Source organism: Lolium rigidum, chromosome 3 (assembly GCF_022539505.1).
Source record: "Lolium rigidum isolate FL_2022 chromosome 3, APGP_CSIRO_Lrig_0.1, whole genome shotgun sequence".
NCBI classification, from domain to species: domain Eukaryota; kingdom Viridiplantae; phylum Streptophyta; class Magnoliopsida; order Poales; family Poaceae; genus Lolium; species Lolium rigidum.
Window position 1 is genome coordinate 388,326,158 of NC_061510.1, and position 19,064 is coordinate 388,345,221.

The following is a 19,064-nucleotide window of genomic DNA, read 5'->3' on the forward strand; positions in this document are numbered from 1 at the left end:
TCTGCAGATGTATTCTTCATGCTCAAAGAATTCCATTGATGTCTTATATAATGTGTGCCAAAATAATTAAAGGTAAGTTCTTACTGGATGTCTTATATCCTACTTTTCTACGACCAATTCAAATTCCTTCACTATTCGACTTATTTATATATGTCCTGAGATCCTTCCATTTCAGCAATAGATACATGCTTATAATACTATTTAGATGCCAATTCGTTTCTCTGTACTTGTATTTAGTTGAGCAGGGATATGAAAACAAGTAAGAATTGGGTGTTTGCCGAGTTATCCTAAACAGTGGCCTAAGATCAATTCTTACTGAAGATGAGATTCGTAAATTCCCACTGATGCTACCAAGATCAATTCTTACACCTGTTGAAGTAGGTTTTACTATAATTATTTGTGCATCAACGGTAATTGAATTGTGATATGGCATTCTCGATGATTTCCCTCTTTTGGTGTATAAATGGTGTTCCATCATTTGCTGATCTACATGTGCTAGCCAATACTCTTGAATGACTTTGGGTGTGTTCACCAATCTTTTCTGCTTACATCAATCATAAATTATTTGGTCATTCTCTTGGGCCTAAGGCAAATAACTCACTTTCTCTGATGTCCAGATGTGCTTGGCAAATTTCAGAAATCTCAACAATCTGTGGTGTTGATGTTTTCGCGGTCCCATGAAAAGGGTTCGGCTCTAGCAGGGAGGGCTGTATTCTTCTCTAATCAAAAGTAGGTAGGTGATGTTGGTCATATGACTGACTATTGCATTGACTGCATTGGCCAGGTACTAAAATTTAATCTTTGAGGTGATAGTGCTTTCATGGAAACACGTTGGGGTTCTTTGGGCAAACCAGTAAGTTGTTGTTATCTTTGATGGCACCACTATTTGAGATTATTTCAGTACCCGCTCATTTATTTCATTACACATGCCAACATGGTATCATTTCTATGTTTGTTGTCAACATATATTTGCAGGCCAAAGGGGTCTTGCCGGCGAGAAAGGACATCCCTGAAAAAATTGTCCTCCCCTTTTTGTTCTTATCAAAAGTAGGTAGGTAAAACATTTTATCCTGACATGTTTGTACTGTAACATTGAATGACACTGGCTGATCTTTTATTCTTCTTTTAGTGCGGTCGACCAATTTGGATCCATCACAATTTCTTTGTTGGCTATCAGTATTGCGTTGCATGACCAAATAGACGGACTATCTTAGGATATCTCTTGATGATTTTATCAATTTTTGGGTATGTTTGGTTGGTGCCCAAAAGTGCCCAGCCAAAATTTTGGTAGCCTATAGTATTTTGGTCCTTGTTTGGTTGGTAGCCAAATTTTTAAGATATTCAAGATATTTGAATAGTCTGTTAATGCACATAATACATTCAGTAGTTGTGACTTTCTTGCTCTTATAATGTGACAGCAGGTCCAGTTTTCTTGCTAATATCAACCCTACTTTTTAATCTGTTTCCACCAGGTGATAAGGTTTCTCTCAGGAAGCTTCTCAACAATTTGGGATGTATCACGGCCTTCTCTCCACCGGCAGACCAGCCGTAATGCAATTTTTTTTCCTTCACATCACTCTAAGCAGCGGCTACAGGTACCATGTTTTAATTCTGTGGTATTGGGCATGCCATGAAAACGGGCAAAAGATAGATTAGATCTCATGGTACAGTAGGCATGGAAGATGCTATTCTGCTGCATTAGTGCAACGAACAAATTTCCATTGATATGATTAATCCGATGGTCAAGCTTGCAAATAGAAAATAGTAGCATGAGCTGGTGGAGTTTGAAGTAAAGCTGGTAAACAAGTAGTCATATTTAATTCAGTTTCATTAAGCTAAAGCTTATAAACATTAATATGGTAGGATGGCATGCCGCTACATTAGCATGACTTAGTGTTCCAACCGTGGTGAATATATGACTGAATTTAACCACGATTTAGATTGTTGGCATAACATATCAGTTGGCGCAAAGATGATCATACCATGCTTTTTTATATTGTTTCCGTTGCACTCATAGGCAGAACCAATTTCTGTCCAATACAGGATCGGCAGCGTAGAACATGGCCAGGAGGTCAGGGCTATCACATTGGAGCATACTCAGGTGAAGTGACGCACTTTTTATCTACCATGATCACACATTGATTCAGTTTGTTTAGGAATGTTGTTTCACCATTAACCTTTACAGATGTTTCCATTTCTCAATCAAGACTCGAGAGTTCTACAATATAAATACTAATTATTGCTTAAAATATTTGTAGACTGTTTCTTTGATGTTAGAAAGATACAAAACGATAACAAAGAGGCTTATTAGTATTGGATTTGCCAGAATTACTTTTTCTTTGTTAAAAAAAGAGTGAACTCGCCAGAATTACTGTGTGATTCCATTTTGCTTTCCTTTTCCCCTATATACTTATACACTCGATGTTATAGTACTCATTATAAAATTATTATTAACCCACTGCATCAAAAAAAATTAGGTTGCATTTGGTTCCCTTCCAGAAACCAGGTAAGCACATCAGATATTTTTTTTTTGTATATGCAGTATAGAGAAAGTATTAAGCACAACCTGCTACAGTTCGTTTTTCCTGCTGTTCTCTATCATAATATTGCCTTCTCTTTATGTTGCTCCTATTACAGAAATTAATCGAGTACGAAGGAAATAAGATGATATTTTTGTATAGATCCATGATGCCTTCTTTCCTGTCCCGTCGACTTCAGATTTTTGTAAGAGCAGTCACTCCGGTTTGTGTAAAGGACATTTGAAATTCGCGTTGAGCTGGTTGAGCCTCCAAAATCTGCTGCCACGGGGAGGAAGGTAACCTTTCCTGGGCACTCGGGAGAGCCAGAGCCTTCTCTTAACGCCAAGAGTAAGAGTTGGAAGAAGTTATCTGCTGACCTGCACATCAACAACAAGTTTGTGGCATGCCTCAAAGGTGGTTCACAACTTCGGTTGGGGTATGCAAGGTCAAGAAGACAGACTGCATGAATCGGACATACAAAAATTGAGGCTGGGGTATGCAAGGAAAGACTACAAATACTATGATAAATTATGATATACTATTTGATCCGATGTTCCATGTCAATCATGGTGTGCAAACATGCATTAAATGATAGCTGAGGGACAACTATTGTAGGCTGTGAAGAGAAGCAATAATATGGTGACTATCTCCTAAGATAGCTGAATGAGAAGGACAGATAAATTGATGTATACGGGATACATTTTGCCAACTGGGCTTTGTGATGATTTGGATATAACGTAGTGAAGGAACCTGAAGGTTCTCATGTATTCTTAAGTATGAAGAGACCTTATGTATGAAATAGTAGTGTATTTTGATCTTAACATAAACTGTTGCCGCTATGTGTAACATTTTCCCTACATTCTCCCTCTGTCTATTTATTGACTAATTATCTTCGGTTTGTATGAGTGCTTAGCATAGTGTTTTAACAATCTTATACTTGTGTGAAAGGTGAGAGCCGCGACGGTAAGCTGCATCCCACAATATGTATTTCCTTTTGGAACGAGTAAGCCTTAACATTTATTTGCCTTGCAGCGAACGACTTAGTATCAAACATGAGTTAAGCGTCTATTCTTCCCGTTTCTTTCATTTTAAGTTCTCATTTGCAGCTGGTTTATGTTTACTCCGATGTAGCCTCTAAAGACCATATTGTCACAATGACATGCTTTTGTAGGTTTGCTATGTTTATAATTTGGTGTGCTTTATCCTAAGTTTGTCCTATCAACTTTGTTTTGTGAAACCTACAGAATAATATTATTTTTAGCGTTAACCCTAAAGCCTCGAACCAAAAAATGTATCCTCCTGCTCGCAATAAGTATAAACAAAGCTAAATCTTATGGTTTAGATTCTGTCTTGATTTTGCCATTTGCGCGATAGCGCAACCGGTCATCTAGTTCCAGTAAAAGGCACACTACCGCAAGTAGCAACATCGATAACTCACTCACCAACCGCCCTCGGTACGGAGGCGGAGCCACGAGCGGCCGCACGGTCTGGCCGGCCGCACAGTGGATGCCCCGAGCACTAGGTAGCAGTAACTGATTGAAAAGGCAGACACGACAGGACGCCGCGGTACTACGGACTGCTGTAGCTACAACGAGACGCGAGATATTTGCGATGGAGCTGTCCGTCACTGGTACAGTGGGTACAAGCACGGGACGGAGCGATGTGATGAGTTCGACGACGGAGAGCGAGACGAGCCTAGTGGTGCACACACAGTACTGGCATCGGGAGATCACGGTGCGCCGGGCGGCGCAGGCAACACGGGCGCCGGCCAACCGGCCGGCGACACGTCGGAGTAGGGGAACTGAGCTGAACTGGGAGCAAGTTGGCGAGAGGGACGGCGACCCACTGGCGGAACAGCGGCGGGGCCGACGGTTTATGGGGGACTGGCCCGCCGGGCTTGTCCGATCCGCTCCGTGGACCCAGTTCAATGAGGTCGAGTTCCAGGTGGTCCTTCTAGCTTTGTTTTTTCGTTTTATTTTCCTCTTCGCTCGCTCTAGTTCCAGTCCAGGTGGTCCTTCGGGGCGTGGGCTGTGGCAGCGAGGAAGACGACAAGGTGCGCGGTGGTGCCGCTTTCGCCATGGCCGACGGAGCTCTGCCGAGAAAAGCTTGGCGTTGCCTGGCGCCATGGGGTAAAATGCTAGGGTGGGAACCCAGCGCTGCGTTGTCTGAGGGTGTCTGCCTGGCCTGGGTAATAACGGACGATGATTTGTTTTTGACCAGGGCACTGGATAACTCTGTTTCTACTTATGTCACTGGTGAAGGCTTATCACGTGCAGACGGGGTTGAAGAAAAAACGGGTTTCTTCACAGCTGATCCACGTGCGTTTCACGTGCCAGTAAGAAGTTTTTGCTCACGGTTGCAGATAGACAGTCAGACCTTATTGTACAGTACGACTGAAAGCAAACAACAGTTTTCTCCGTCAGATTAGGCTGCCTGCCGACCTGACCTACACTGGGGAACACCTCCACGCGGAAATCCAATTTTGATCTTGAGTGGGTGCATATGCTCCTGCCATCTATTATACTGTAATATTTTAAAATGTTTAAAAAAGTTGCAAAAAGAATTCACGTGTATATATGTCAACATTCCATATGCACATGTCAAATTTCATGTAAAACTAGCATTTTCATGTCCTGTGTAAAAAATACAAGAAAATGCCTCCTGGACACCAAAAATATCGGTTTTATATACTTTGTTACCGTTCGTGCATGTGAAGATCATTTAAATACCTTGTTAGAATCATTGGCCGGGAGACTTTCTTGACAATCTAGCAGTACTCATTACTCTTCCCATCACAAAGATGCTACCACTACACGACCTTTCTCCAGGGAGCTCTACTCTACCAACAGAGCATTGACTATTGGGAAAACCAACTGATCGCTGTCAAAAAAAAAGGCAGACGGGCACTGATCGAATAACAACAAAGGAGGGCCGTGGGGGGACGACCGAAGAGACAGACAGCGAACAAATAAACAGCAAATCTTTCCCGGTAAGGTAGTGGAGGGGGGAGCATCTCAGATCCGCGCTCCGAGCCCGCGGGACCGCGAGATCGCTGAGCGAAACCGACCTGCGGTGTCAGGTACCACTGGTCCAGACTCCACACCCCTTTCATCCATCAGTGGCCAACAACAGCCACATGTAATGGCGCCAACCAATTCCTCCCAGTTCGTCCTCTCAACTGGCGTGGCGACACAATGGACCACACGAGATTACTACTCCTGTATACTGCTTCTAACTAGTATCCAGATGAGATTCCTCCCAGCTCTCATGGTGTAACTAATAACCATGTGCAGCTTCTGTATGTGGATAGCTCTCTCTAGTGTGGGGGAATTGATTGGTTAGCCTTAATTTGTTCCTATCCTTTAATAGTTGGGTCCTATGGATGCCACAGTGGGTGTGAGTAATAAGTTCTTCAACTGAGGGGAACAATTGTCCCCGTCTTCAATAGAGCATAGCTGTTTCATTTTGATGAGTGAGTCTTGTCATAGGTGGGGACTGTATTTACTACCAGTAGTAGACTACAGGTCCAGGGTCTAACCATAAATAGTATCCTATCTAAACTAGCATACCCATGTAAACCACCAGAAATATACTATACCAAGAACTGGAAGGGAACAGAAGCATAATCATGGATTTAAGCAACAGCATAAACATACTATACCAAGAACTGGAAGGGAACAGCATCATAAACATGGGAGTTGATATATTGAACAGCAAGGGCATGCTGATGAACATTGAGTCGCCTTATCTTGTTTACAAAAGTGGTAATGCCTAAAGCAGATATAGTACAAGTTCGACAGAGCAAACAGGATAGACTGAATATATATTATCAAAAGTAAATCCCATTGCTCAACTGGGAGCAGCAAGCAGGTCTGCAAGTGGCATCATGGGCGAGAGCGCGTACCTAAGCAACAAGTGGCGAGGTCACCTGTCCAAGTTTCGTACAGCATGTCCGTGTCAGTTCAATTGAGTTCACAGGGGCACCACCTGCTATCAGTATCTCCTGCTGTTCCAGGACGACTTGACACTGCCGGCGACGCCACCACCGCTACCACCACCACTGGTCGCAACAGGGCAGTCACGGGACCAGTGACCAGCCTTACCACACTTGAAACACCCATCAGATGAGGTTGCTGGAGTTAATGTTGTCCGCCCACCTTTGTCAGAGTAAGGATCTGAAGATTGATTCGGGCAGTCCTTCGCCCAGTGGTTCTCTTGCCCGCATTTGAAGCAGGCCGACGAGCTCTTGCTCATGTTTTGGTTGGTGGAGGCAACGCCAGTCTGATATGGTGGTGAAGCTTGCAGCGGAGCAGCTGTCCTAGGCTGTTGTTGATCGTCACACCATTTGAAAAAGCCACAAGAGCTACCTCCCTGAAAGATTTGTCCCAGTCCAACAGCAGGAAAAAAAACATAAAGTGCCCAAGTTATAAAAAATTATATGAAAATAAAGCAAAAGAAACAAGGAATATCATGGCCTAATAAAATATCCTATCATCAGTTGCTATCCAGAAAGATGCAGATAGCAAAAATGCTCCACTACCACAAAAGGTTCTGATACTGCATATATAGGAACTCCCATACTTTTAACCAGATTTTGTTCACCAATAGAATTATTTCGAGGGAATCATTACAATGGAATAGTCAGCTACCTAGACAACAACCACATGTTGTTATTGTTCACTAGTACTATATTACTTTGTTGATCAGATAAAAGAATAGAGAACAAGGATATTTACTTAGCTACCAATTGACAGTCAGTGGAAAGAATATTACAGATAACATGAAAGGAAAACACTTGCATCAGGTTAAATGATATCGGACCAATTTATGACAGCATAGAAACCACTATGTTGTGATCCAGAATAACCATTTTATTCGGGCAATCCGATGTAGATCCAAGCTGAACCCAAAGTGACCTAGTTGCTCAGCCGTAAGAGCAAAAAGGTAACAAGATACGAAGTGACCACATCAAGGCTCAGTTCTTTTTAGCTTCAGCTTGTGCATAAGCTGCTACAGCTCGAGCTGCCCAAATAAACGGCCGTGAAAATAAGCTGCACAGTAAACTACGTCCAGTTCTTTTCAGCTGTTGCTGTCTCAGCTTATTTTGGTAGTTGCAAGATGACAAATCAAAAATACCCCTTGATAGAAAATGAATCTCGTAGCTAGTATCTGAATCCACCAAGAAACTGAATGAACAAAGTCGTGACTGCAACCAGTTCGGCAGCGTCCTGCTAGCCATCAGATTGATGGACGCGTGCGCGGTAACAACTAGCTAGCCCAAGCATCTGCTGTTAGCGATTCCGGCCGTGCTGATTCCCGTCACGCGGAGGTCGGAGACGCGTACGCGCGACAGATCCCGGCCATTAGTGTCCCGGCCATGGAGGAGTAGACGCGTTGCAACCTGCTGTGCGCAACGCCGGTCGATTGCCGCAGTAGAGGGAGGAGGTGCTCCGCCGGAGGGCCGGTCGCTCCGCTCGATCTGGCCGACGAGGTGCACGGAATCGCCGCGGCCTATCCTTCCTCCATGGAACAGAACGTGGTGGATGCTGGGAAAGATTTGGTGGGCGGAGGTGCCGGGCGGCGGCCGGAGTTGCCGGCGGCGGGGACGGCGGCGGCGGAAGTGTGGGAAGGAACCCTAGCGCCTGTGTGTGCCTGTCGATGGGGAAAACGTTTTGGTCTGGGGTTGGTCTGCTCGGTGGCATTTGCACGTAATTAGGCAAAGGAATAGGGGCATATCTTTGTACCGTTTCGGTGGGAGCTCGGGAAGCTGTGGAAAGCTGGGGTCCGGTGGCTTCCACAAATCGTGAAGGAATCGTCGAAGCTGGCTGTCCACAGAAACGGCTTAAAAACGAGATCTTTTGGGATTGGCTTATTTTGACCACGAAGCTACCCAGAAGCTCCAAAAGAACTGAGCCCAAAACTTGTGAATCTGTTCTGTTGCCAACTAAATATTAACTCATAAATACACTCTGTGACTGTGACTATCATACTGTCAACATCTTCTATCGGAATAAAATGGAATATGCGGATAGTATGAGAGGCATGAATCATGACGACAAGATAAAGAGTTATAAATGCCAAATTACTATCCAACCCAACACAGCAACTTCCATATGTAAAATTTGATATGGGTGATATTTCTTTAGTATATGACCAGCTTAGTTGCCTAGATTCATGATGTGCTTCTGAAAAAAAGCATGGACATTAAATTTTCAGAGCAGCATATCAGCAGCACAATACTGTTACAGTAGAATATCATGCACCCAACAATGGAAACAAAGATAGAAGTAAAATTAGGCCAGGGGTAGAAGTTTCCAGATGAATGAACCTGAGCTGGGCAGCGATAGAACTGCCTCCCAACATTAATTCCTGCCTTTGTGGTGAAAATTAAGCACGTTCCAGCACCACAGGAGCAAGGCATATTCACAACCGACGCATCTGACTGAAAGCATGTGTTGCTACGAGCATTAGCAAGGCCTGGAGATGGAGCATCACACCACTCAAAGAAGTTGCAGCCTCCATTTTCCTAATGGTAACAAAAAGAACATCAGCAAAACAGATGAAATGAAAAGGGAAACAAGAAATAGCCTTCTTTCTTCACTATGGAATGAAATCTCCAGCTTGGGCTAGCCTAATGTGCTTGCATGTGCATATACGTCAGCCAACATAAAATGGTCCATCATTTGGTTTAAACATTCTTTCTGAGATCAAGTTAAACATTTGCAACATGATAATGATGGGTTTGAAGGAGCATGCATAGAAACATAAGAAATAGTGGAGGTTGGATATGGACTACGGAAGCAATGACATACATTGCACACGCACAAATGCAGATTTGACCAAAGGAAACTCAAGCAACATGCTCGCTTTACGTGCATCTAAGGTTCCAACTCAGTTTCACGCATCAGAACTTCATTGGTATGTTAAGGGTAAGTTCTTTGTATCCAGCTGATGGCTTTCAACTAACATTGGTTAGTTAATTGACAACTTGTTTTCAAGAGCAAAACAGCAGTAATTTGCTACAAGCAGTAAAATGTCTTGGCAAACTGAACAGTACAGCGCAGCACAGAAGCACCAGTGGAAATTCCCCAATGCAACAGAAATGGCAACAAGTTAACTTAAGGCAGAAATGTGTGTGTGGAGGGAGAGGGGGAGGGGGCACCAGGGGACTTCATGTGTGTGTTAAGACTTCATTTCCAAGACCAAAACAGTAATAATTTACTACAAGCAGTGAAATGTCTTGGCAAACTGAATACTACAGTGTGGCACAACAACACTAGTGGAAATATCCCAATAAAACAGAAATGGTGCCAACTTAACCTAAGGCAGAAATATGTGGGGTGGGCTCACTCATCCTTGTCATATTCAAGGTTTTTCGGATTCAGCAGTGAAGGAGGACAGTGCCAGATAACAAAACAAATCAAATTTAGTTTGGTGATAAATATTTAGTCAGATATCAGAATGGTAACTCGTATAACACATATAACATTGTTTCTTAAAAACAATATATAACAATGTAAGGCTAAGATAATAGACAATAGCACCCAAGGCTACAGGATACACTACATAAAAGAGGCCTGGCATCGCAAACATCGTCTGTTACTGAACTTGACAGGGTGCCACAATAAAAATGAAGCTAAGAACTTATTTTATAGACTCAGCTAGGAATACAAATGTTTTTATATAGAGCATTCAGCAAGTCCACCAAGCACCTGCTAACAATGGAAACATGCATTATTGATGCAACATACACGAGTTAAGTGACTGCTACTAACAATCTCATCCTACCAGGCCACCACAAAACGAATAACAGATCTAGTAAAGCTTCATACCATAATCACATTACAACCCAGGAAAAATACACAGAAAGAAGTTCTTAACCAAACTAAACGAGCATCAAGACAGTCACAGGCTCACAACACCATACTACCACCTTTTCGAAACTAACTTGTCAAAATTCTGTAAGCACCCCAGCAAGCCACAGTTGTACATTACTACTGTCTTTGATCAACCAGCTTCAAGAAATTTGTAAACAAAATAATACGCATCATAGTACCTCAACCATGTTTATATTTCTTAGTAAATGGGAGCCAGGCTAAATGCAGCATATTACACAGTGGTGGTGTACATTAGCTATACTACAATCAAATACAGTTTCTAAGCACAGAAGAATTGGACAATATTAAAACAAACAGCTATACCAGATGCTATTGGACTTGCCTTTGCAACAAAGTATCGAGAATGCAAACACACCAAGCTAATGACTCTGACTTTGCAACAAACAGTATTATTACATCTCTAGATGATCCTTAATCTTGGTTCAGATCCACTATATTTCATCAACCAGCATCGAGAAACTCTTATATGACATAAGGGCATGTACAATGGTAGGGAAGGCACGTCTTCTCTTAGCAGTCCATGTCATCACGAGAGGATGATAAATATAATCGGTACAATGCATTATCTCTTATTGTCATCCCTTGCAATAAATTATAATTAATTATTTTTAGTAGGAAATTATGTGACTAAGGGAAGACAAGTCGTACAATGGGGAAAATAGCCTTCTCTTATTTCATAAGAGATCATCCCTTAGCTAAGGGAAGACAACCTTCTCTCCCTTCATTCTCTCTCCTCCAACTAAGCAAAAATCTGACGTGGCAAGCGTAAGGGAAGGCTGACATCACCCCATTGTACGTGCCCTTATGCATCATAATACTTAAACCATGTTTTTATTTCTTAGTAAATAGGAACCAAGCTAAATGCAACATATTACAGTGGAGGAGCTGCAATTCGATGGCGGGACAAGTGAACATTTGGCATGAGCTATACTACATTCAAATACAGTTTCTATACACGTTGGAATTGTGGACGATGATAAAAGCATCCGCTGCGGTAAATGCTATAAAACTTGGTTCTGAAATAAACCATCTAGAATTCATATGCACACCATGCTACTGTATTTGATGTTGCAAACTAACAGTATTGTTACATATTTTGGTGGTCCTTACTCTTGGTTCAGATAGCTAAGACTGCATGCACACTGAACTGATGCATATATATATATGTATAACAAGAAAAAAATCATCAGTTCTGGACTAGTCAGGTGCGCTCTAAGTCTCTGACATCCACATGTCAGACAAAACCACGCACACAAACAGCATCGCAAGTAACAGCTCTCCAAATTGCACACGGTAACAGGGGATTGTGCGATTTAAGGCTCGGGCCTGACACTCACCTTCATGGGACACCTGTAGAACCTGCGACCGGGGTTCCTGGGCGTGCTGGACGTGAGCACGAGGCAGGTCCCGGAGCCGCAGGGGCACTCCTTCTCCTCCACCTTCACCTCCGTATCCACATAGACCCCGCCGCCGCCGGTTCCGCCTCCTCCTCCTCCGCCGCCGCCGCCGCCGCCACTTGCCGGCAAGGACTGGGGGCACTCCCTCGCCCAGTGGCTGGTGTCGCCGCACTTGAAGCACGCGCCCTTCGCGATCTGTACGCCGCCGTCGGGCGTGATGATGCCTGGGGCCTTGTACCCGCCGGGCCGCTTGTGGGCTAGGTTTAGGGCTTCCTGCTGCTGCTTCCAGGCGGAGCTGTGGCTGCCCTTGAGCGCGGACAGGTAGGACCCCTCGGAGGCGGCGGGGGTCCGCGAAGGGGAGGCGGAGAGGCGGCGGCGCTTGGTGGCGGCGGCCTCCGCTGCCTCGACGGCGAGGAGGAAGGCCTCTTCGTCGTCGTCCTGGAGCAGCGACATGGTCGGCGAGGGCGGTTGGGGGCGGTGTGGTTTGGGGAATTTGGGGAGGGTTTCGTGCGGGAGTTTGGGGGATTTGCCGCCGAAGACGGATCGAAATGGTGCGACGCGAGGGCGGGGATATTTTCTTTTCTTATTAAGCGGCGGCCCGCTAGCTTGATAGCCTTGCGTGCACTTTGATCCGTCGGCCGCGGGCCGTTCTAGCATTTGTATAGCTTTTGTCAAGTTGGAAATTCCAATTCTCCATTAAAAAAGGAAGTCACAGTTAAACAAAATTAAAAGGAAGTAATTCTAAAAAAAATAAGGATATTTAAATTATTTACATAATCAATTATCCCAGAAATTACATACACGTTGGTAACAGAGCTTTGTGATGTCTCTGGTTAGTCTTGTGGTTGATTCCATCTTATCGTCCGATTCCGTGTAGTAGTAAACAACTTTTCTCCAAGCAGGTCATCCATTTACCAACAACTAAAATGGAAATGGTGTTTCCTTCTCACGATGGAAATGAAGTTTTACTTTTTTTATCATGGAAGCATAAACAATATTTTTTCAATGTAACAGTTAACAACTTTTCTAGCTATGGAAATGAAACAATATTAATGATCGAGTTGTCTCATGCGATACAAAATAATCTCCTATTTCCAGGGATCGGTTGTACAGTCTCCATGAAGAAAGGAACACTCAATTCTTCCTTCTACTACCAGCAAATAAAATTCCAGCACTCAGCTGCAAATGTGCAATTCCAGAAAAGATGAATCCTAGATTCCTAGTTTCTTTCTAAGGTCGTGTACCCTTATGTTGCCTTCTATCTCTCTCTTGTCCCGTGAAAAAACATTTCGAGTAGGTAGGTAAAAGGAAGCATAGGCAAATATAAACGCCATATCTTGTGCAAGGGAATGCAGGTTAGAACGAAGCCACAGTTATGCAAAAAAAAAAAAAAAAAATCAGCTTGTATAAGCATCACTAACCAAGAGTATATGATGATACATGTTATTGCCAAACAGGGCAATGGCCTTTCTTGGTAACACAGCCAAAGAGAAGCACTCTGAGAACATCTGGCTGACCATGGCATCAGCCAATAAGAACTAAGAAGTACCTCACTTTTGGTAATTCATTAGCTCTGTAGTACCAAGTAAGTGGATATGTTGATGTACATAGTAGACATAAACAATTTAATACAGCATTACAGAAGTATCAGTGAACATCTGAACGTATCATATCCACTGCTGCGTATCATATTCATTGCTGCATACTTGTCCAGCAAACATACCATTGCAACATAGTAATACACAATTTCTCCGGGACTAACTGAGAGATGAAGATGCGGTGTGTAGTTCTCCTTTCGTTTCTCTCAATGTACAACTGCCTATTTGAGTCACTCTTCAATGCCTCGACTAGGTCGTCGGGGTTACTTGCCCCGACCAAAACTGTAAATGAATGAAAGACACTAGAATATACACAAAAATCAAAACAGACAAATTGAAAGGTTGGTAAACAAGGTCAAAATGCAACACTTGGATTCATAAGCGCATGCAACATGCACTTGCATCGAGTTAATACCTAAGATTCCCGGACATATGCAAATAAATGAAGGCAACACCCGTTTCAGGGACTCGCCAACTCTAAATATTTGGATGGGAGAAAAGAAAACAGACAACCCTACATTCAGTACAATTAGTTCCTTCCGGATGTTCACAGATTAACTTCTCTTGCATTAACTTTATGTTTTACCTCCTACATTAATTATTGAAATTAATCCACATCGTAGTTACGAAAATTAAATCCGTTGAACTATTACTCCCACCATAAAAAGCAACCATGCCCTCCATTCTCAACGGAGGCACGGGACCATATTTACCGCATAAACGGGATCACGCAAACACTCAGTCAAAATTTCCAGGTTTATAGCAATGGCACGGATCACAATGTTTTTGATTCTCTTCATCGTGGTTGCCGCAACGATCACATCTACGCACGGAGGGCGTGCTTTGAGGACCGAAAGGAGCACAAGCCATATGAGCATACCCATCTTGGCAGAGCCTCCCTCGTCCACGGTGGAGGATATCGCAGCGCTCCGCAGCCTCTTCCCGACGGTCAAAATGGCGGATGGCCCCGTGGCATCCTACTACCGCCGAGCTGACCTCGACTACAAGGTGCCGGTCACAGGGTTCTAGATGAGCGATGGCCTTGCTTTGTTTTTTTTTTAACTAAAAACTTTTTACTTGCAAACTGTGCCAACTTTGTAAACCGCCTTCAAAGTACTACTCCTAAATAATGAGGTATCTATCCTAATAGTTACATTCTTACTTTGTTGCACAAATATTTTGTTGAGAGGATCGGTTTTACTATCAGTGCTTTATTTTCTATTTGGGAATTGAAATTCCATGATTTCTCAGATATGCAGCATCAAGAATCGTCTTCACGCACGGTCAAACTTTGACATAGTAACTGGGCACGGTTGATATAACGCTCAGTGTGAGAATATACGAACTTTACTATGCACCACATAACCCATACATAGCATTTCTCAGCGAAGAATTAAATGCCGCCTCAAAGAGGCACAAAACTATCGGTCCAAAATATACTTACGACAAAATATAGTATGAGAATATCTTAAATTATTGCAACTAAAATTGTATAACTTATAATAGTATATTGTTTCATAGCAACTCCTCCTCAAAGATAACTCACGCCTATGGTGAGATAATACTGTGATCCAACCGCCAACTAAAACACACGCCCTTCAGCAGATCTTACCTATCCTAAGCATATAGCCTTAGTAAATTTTGTATCTAAAAATGAGTAACTACATCACAAAGCTATAGTATTTCATATTGCCATTCATAATGGTGTCTTTCAGAAAAACTAGTTCACCAGACTAATTTCAACTGCTTAGTTCTTTGTTAACTACTACTACTGAAAAAAAATAACCAAAATGTTTTGTCGGACATGACATTTTACTACTGCCTGACTCAGACAATAGCGTTGAACCCCACACCAAAACTACAGCTTAGAAGGAAGTGACTGCTATTATATCATCGACAATTGATTCCGCACAGGCCAACGTAATATGAGCAAGCAATATGTTACTTTTATTTTATAGTTCGTGCACCGAGAATTTAAATCATTCCAAACTTAACAAAGATTTTTATATCAGCAATAGATGTTGCAGCGTTTCCTAAAAAGATTTTCCGCACAGGCCAACGTAATATGAGCAAGCAATATGTTGCTTTTATTTACAGTTCGGACACCAAGAATTTATACCGTTCCAAGCTTAACAAAGATTTTTAAAAGGAGATATCACATTTTATCGGCGTTAGATGTAGCAGCGCTTTCCTAAAATGATTTTCCCAATAAAGAGTGCCAGTTGGCCACTTCTGTTGTTACCTTCCACTTCAAAGCAGAAAGAGAAGATGTTCAGGAAATACATTGTAAGGTCAAAAAACCATCCAGAGAACATCAGAACAAGCTAAAATGATTCAACAATTATATGTCATCATGTATCACCTCGTTCTACATATTCCATAAGAAACATGGACTTGCAGCTATTCCCAAAGTACCAGTCAACTAATCTAAAATCTCTAGATGACCACACTAAATTATAGATACTGCTACGTCATGAATAAAAACAATATAAATAAAAAATAATTGCACAGTCACTAACCTCTTCGCATATGCGCATAACTCCTCTATTTTGCATGCAAATATGCTGCTTCCAATGAAAAAAGAATCCCTTATTCTCGTTGCAAAAATCCATATTGCCCATTTTCTCATTTTGTGATCAGTCAAAAATAATGAGTTCCTATTGAATTGGCATCCTTCCAATCCTCACTCTCCTCTTGATCCTCAGGATCCAGTTGTACAGGCTTCCCACTTCGCCGACGCTTTATGATCTCCCGAGACTCCTCCATCAATCCGGCATACTTGCTCCGCACTGCCAGCATGGGGTGCTCCTCAATTGCTGTGTCTCCCCCAGCCATGTATGCCTCTTTGAGGACAACAAAGCACGTCTTCTCCTTCAACAACAAGTAGAATATATGCGGGTGCCGCTCAATCCCTCGATCAAACTTCTGTGGCAGCCCGAGGTGCGTCCTGAGACAAAGCAACCGCCGCCTCTCGGCGGAGCATGTCACAAACAGACTGAACAGCTCATGGAGCACCCCAGCCACCCGCTTCTGTGAAACATCGGTGCCCGGTTGAATGTTGCTGAAATCCTCATAGGGAGAGACGTAAGGCAGCTTCTGGAACCTCTCCAGCCAGTCCCCAATCTTGTGCTTCAGCCGGAGACCCTTTGACGGGAATAATGGGATGGGCACCTCGTCTGCCGACCCGAACCTCCGTATGGCGTTCGTTTGAAGCACTGACAGCGGCATTTCTTGGTCTCTCCCATCGTCGATGAGCCCCAGCTCCTTGCCGTCGTTCTCGTCCCTGTGGTAGTCGCCGTCTCTGGCGGTGGTTAGAATCCTGAACCCATCTTGCCCGATGTCGAGCTCCGGGCGCCTGAAGTAGTCCTCCGGGAGGCCGAGGTGCCAGAGCATGCCCTGCGCGACGCTGAGCGGGAGGCGGCGCGCCGGGGACATGAGGAGGAGGCGGCGAAGGCGGGAGGCGATGTCGGCGCGGCGGGCGGCGAAGACGTCCCGCTCCTCCTGCAGGAGGCGCGCGGCGGGGGCGGACAGGCGGAACCAGGGGTGGTCGTGCTCGGGCCCGACGGACTCGACGAAGGCCGCGGGGAAGCGGCGCAGGAAGGCGGCGACGCGGCGGTCGGAGGTCTCGAGCGAGCGGCGGAGCTTGGAGACCGCGGAGACGGGGGTCGGCGACGGGGAGAGGAGCCGCGCGAGGGCGGCGAGCGGGCGGAGGTCCCGCGCGTGCGCGAGCACCGGGACGCCGTCGAAGGACGCGTCCTTCTTCCACCGCATCTTCACGTCCACGTACCCCATGGACTGGACGAAGGCGGCGAGGGGGGAGAAGGGCTTCGGCGGCTGGGCCTTCGCGAGGGACCGCATGGCGCGGGGCCTCGAAGGGTTTAGGGTTTCGGCGATGAGGTTTTCGAGGTTTAGGAAGGTGGGAGGGCGGGGCAATGGGGAAGAGTCGATGGGGTGTTGGAGGCGGAGGTGGAAGAAGAAGTGGGTAGGAGTAAAACGGCGCACGACCGTCGCGGTGCTCGTTGGAGCTCAAAGGCCAGACAGCATCTCTTGAACAATATACGAAAACTGGCCGAGCTACATGTAGCCCTTTATTTTTAAAATTTCGAAATTATAATTTTATGTTTTAAAAAAATTTGAAAAAAATCTTGGATACAGACAATGATGATATCTACAAACGTGCAAAATTGTAATGTGAAATTCTTTGTATTGTAGACTACACAAAAATAACAAAATCGGATAGGTTTTACAGTTTTGGTGCTCGTTGAAGCTCAAAAGGCAGAGGGCATCTCCGGCACATTCCATAATTCGCAGACATGTAAAGAAATACGGTGGGCTAAAAAGATACGAGAGGGGAGTCACAAGGGTGAAATGAGGCAAGGTGGTGCGCGCCCCTCGGCTAGGCGTGTCACCAAGGCCTATTTGAACCTCGAGCACCGTCTCGGCTCCTCCTTTTAACAGTGCATCCGTCTCACCAGAAAATCTACGCATATTTTTCCCAAGATTTACAAAGGCGACAGCGGAGGTGAAAATACTCTCCTACTTCAGGAGTGGGCAGATCCTGCAGCACCGGAGCCTCCGGTGAAGGGAAAATTGACGACATCGTCATCACCACTCCTCCTTGACGTAGGGAGGTCTCTCCATCAACACCATTAATGGTGCTCCGGTGATGGTGCCATACAATCTTGGTGGCGGTTGTTGTGGAAGCAGTTGGAAAACCCCAAGAGGAAGGTGTGATGAGCACAACAACAAGTTTTCTCTCAGTAAGAAATCGAGGTTTAATCGACCAGTAGGAGAAATGCGTGACTTCTGAAGGTGTTGCTAGCTGACTAGTGGCAGGGCGCACTACCGGCGTCAGCAACAACGTGAAACATGCACCGCCGTCCTGGTACTGGGATGTCTCGGAGATGAAACCACTTTTGTCGCCAGTCTTGAACTGACTCTTTCATTTTGTAGTCGAAGTAGTTGACCTCCTTCCTGACGACGAAGCGGACGCCGCCAACAACAGGGGTACCATCATTGCCATTATGGCGTTTGACGTAGAAAATCTTCATCCACAAGCCCTAGTTGAAGGGATTCGTTGCATAGAAAACAAAAAAAATCCTACCACAAACACACAATCCAAGCCAAGATGCAATCTAGAAGACGGTACCAACGAGGGGATAATCGAGTCTCACCCTTGAAGAGATTCCAAAGCCTACAAGATGAGGCTCTTGTTGCTGCGGTAGACGTTCACTTGCCGCTTGCAAAAGCGCGTAGAAGATCTTGATCACGGCGCCACGAACGGGCGAGCACCTCCGTACTCGGTCACACGTTCGGTTGTTGATGAAGACGACGTCCACCTCCCCGTTCCAGCGGGCAGCGGAAGTAGTAGCTCCTCTTGAATCCGACAGACGACGACGGCGTGGTGTCGGTGGTGGTGGAGAAACCCGGCGGAGCTTCGCTAAGCGTGCGGGATGTGGTGGAGGAGAGAGGGCCGCTAGGGTTTGGGAGAGGGGGCGCCGGCCACTAGGGGGTGCGGCCACCTTGTGGTCTTGGGGTGGCCGGCCCCCTCCCCTTGGCCCCTCATTATATAGGTGGAAGCCCCAAGTGTTGGACTACAAGTCTCCGAATAAGACCCGAACCCAAAACCTTCCATGTGATAGGGAAACCTAC

At 44.7% G+C, this 19,064-nt stretch overlaps 2 protein-coding genes and 1 long non-coding RNA gene across 3 annotated transcripts; 1 reads left to right on the plus strand and 2 right to left on the minus strand.

The window, feature by feature from the left end:
* The first annotated feature begins 2,080 nt into the window (after positions 1 to 2,080).
* Positions 2,081 to 2,779, plus strand: LOC124700754. Its single transcript, XR_007001823.1, has 3 exons — positions 2,081 to 2,101; positions 2,478 to 2,506; positions 2,682 to 2,779. It is a non-coding gene; the product is annotated as an uncharacterized LOC124700754 (long non-coding RNA).
* A 3,428-nt stretch (positions 2,780 to 6,207) lies between these two features.
* Positions 6,208 to 12,267, minus strand: LOC124700755 (DNA-binding protein HEXBP-like). Its single transcript, XM_047232830.1, has 3 exons — positions 11,755 to 12,267; positions 8,848 to 9,045; positions 6,208 to 6,890 (listed from the first exon to the last, which is right to left on the minus strand). The coding sequence occupies exons 1-3, from the start codon at positions 12,265 to 12,267 to the stop codon at positions 6,513 to 6,515; spliced, it is 1,089 nt and encodes a 362-aa protein (XP_047088786.1). The 3' UTR covers positions 6,208 to 6,512.
* Positions 12,268 to 15,648: 3,381 nt separating this feature from the next.
* Positions 15,649 to 17,270, minus strand: LOC124700757 (protein WHAT'S THIS FACTOR 9, mitochondrial-like). Its single transcript, XM_047232831.1, has 2 exons — positions 15,932 to 17,270; positions 15,649 to 15,660 (listed from the first exon to the last, which is right to left on the minus strand). Exon 1 carries the CDS (start codon positions 17,268 to 17,270, stop codon positions 16,053 to 16,055), a length of 1,218 nt encoding a protein of 405 aa, XP_047088787.1. The 3' UTR covers positions 15,649 to 15,660; positions 15,932 to 16,052.
* Positions 17,271 to 19,064: the final 1,794 nt, after the last annotated feature.

What these genes read in the sequence shown, in the direction of transcription:
- LOC124700755 (XM_047232830.1), bottom strand. Translation starts at nt 12,267, where the DNA reads ATGTCGCTGCTCCAGGACGACGACGAAGAGGCCTTCCTCCTCGCCGTC. An exon ending in TCTACAGGTGTCCCATGAAG is followed by an intron (nt 9,046 to 11,754) that starts GTGAGTGTCAGG and finishes TGTTACCATTAG; the next exon opens with GAAAATGGAGGCTGCAACTT. An exon ending in TCTATCGCTGCCCAGCTCAG is followed by an intron (nt 6,891 to 8,847) that starts GTTCATTCATCT and finishes CAAATCTTTCAG; the next exon opens with GGAGGTAGCTCTTGTGGCTT.
- LOC124700757 (XM_047232831.1), bottom strand. Translation starts at nt 17,270, where the DNA reads ATGCGGTCCCTCGCGAAGGCCCAGCCGCCGAAGCCCTTCTCCCCCCTC.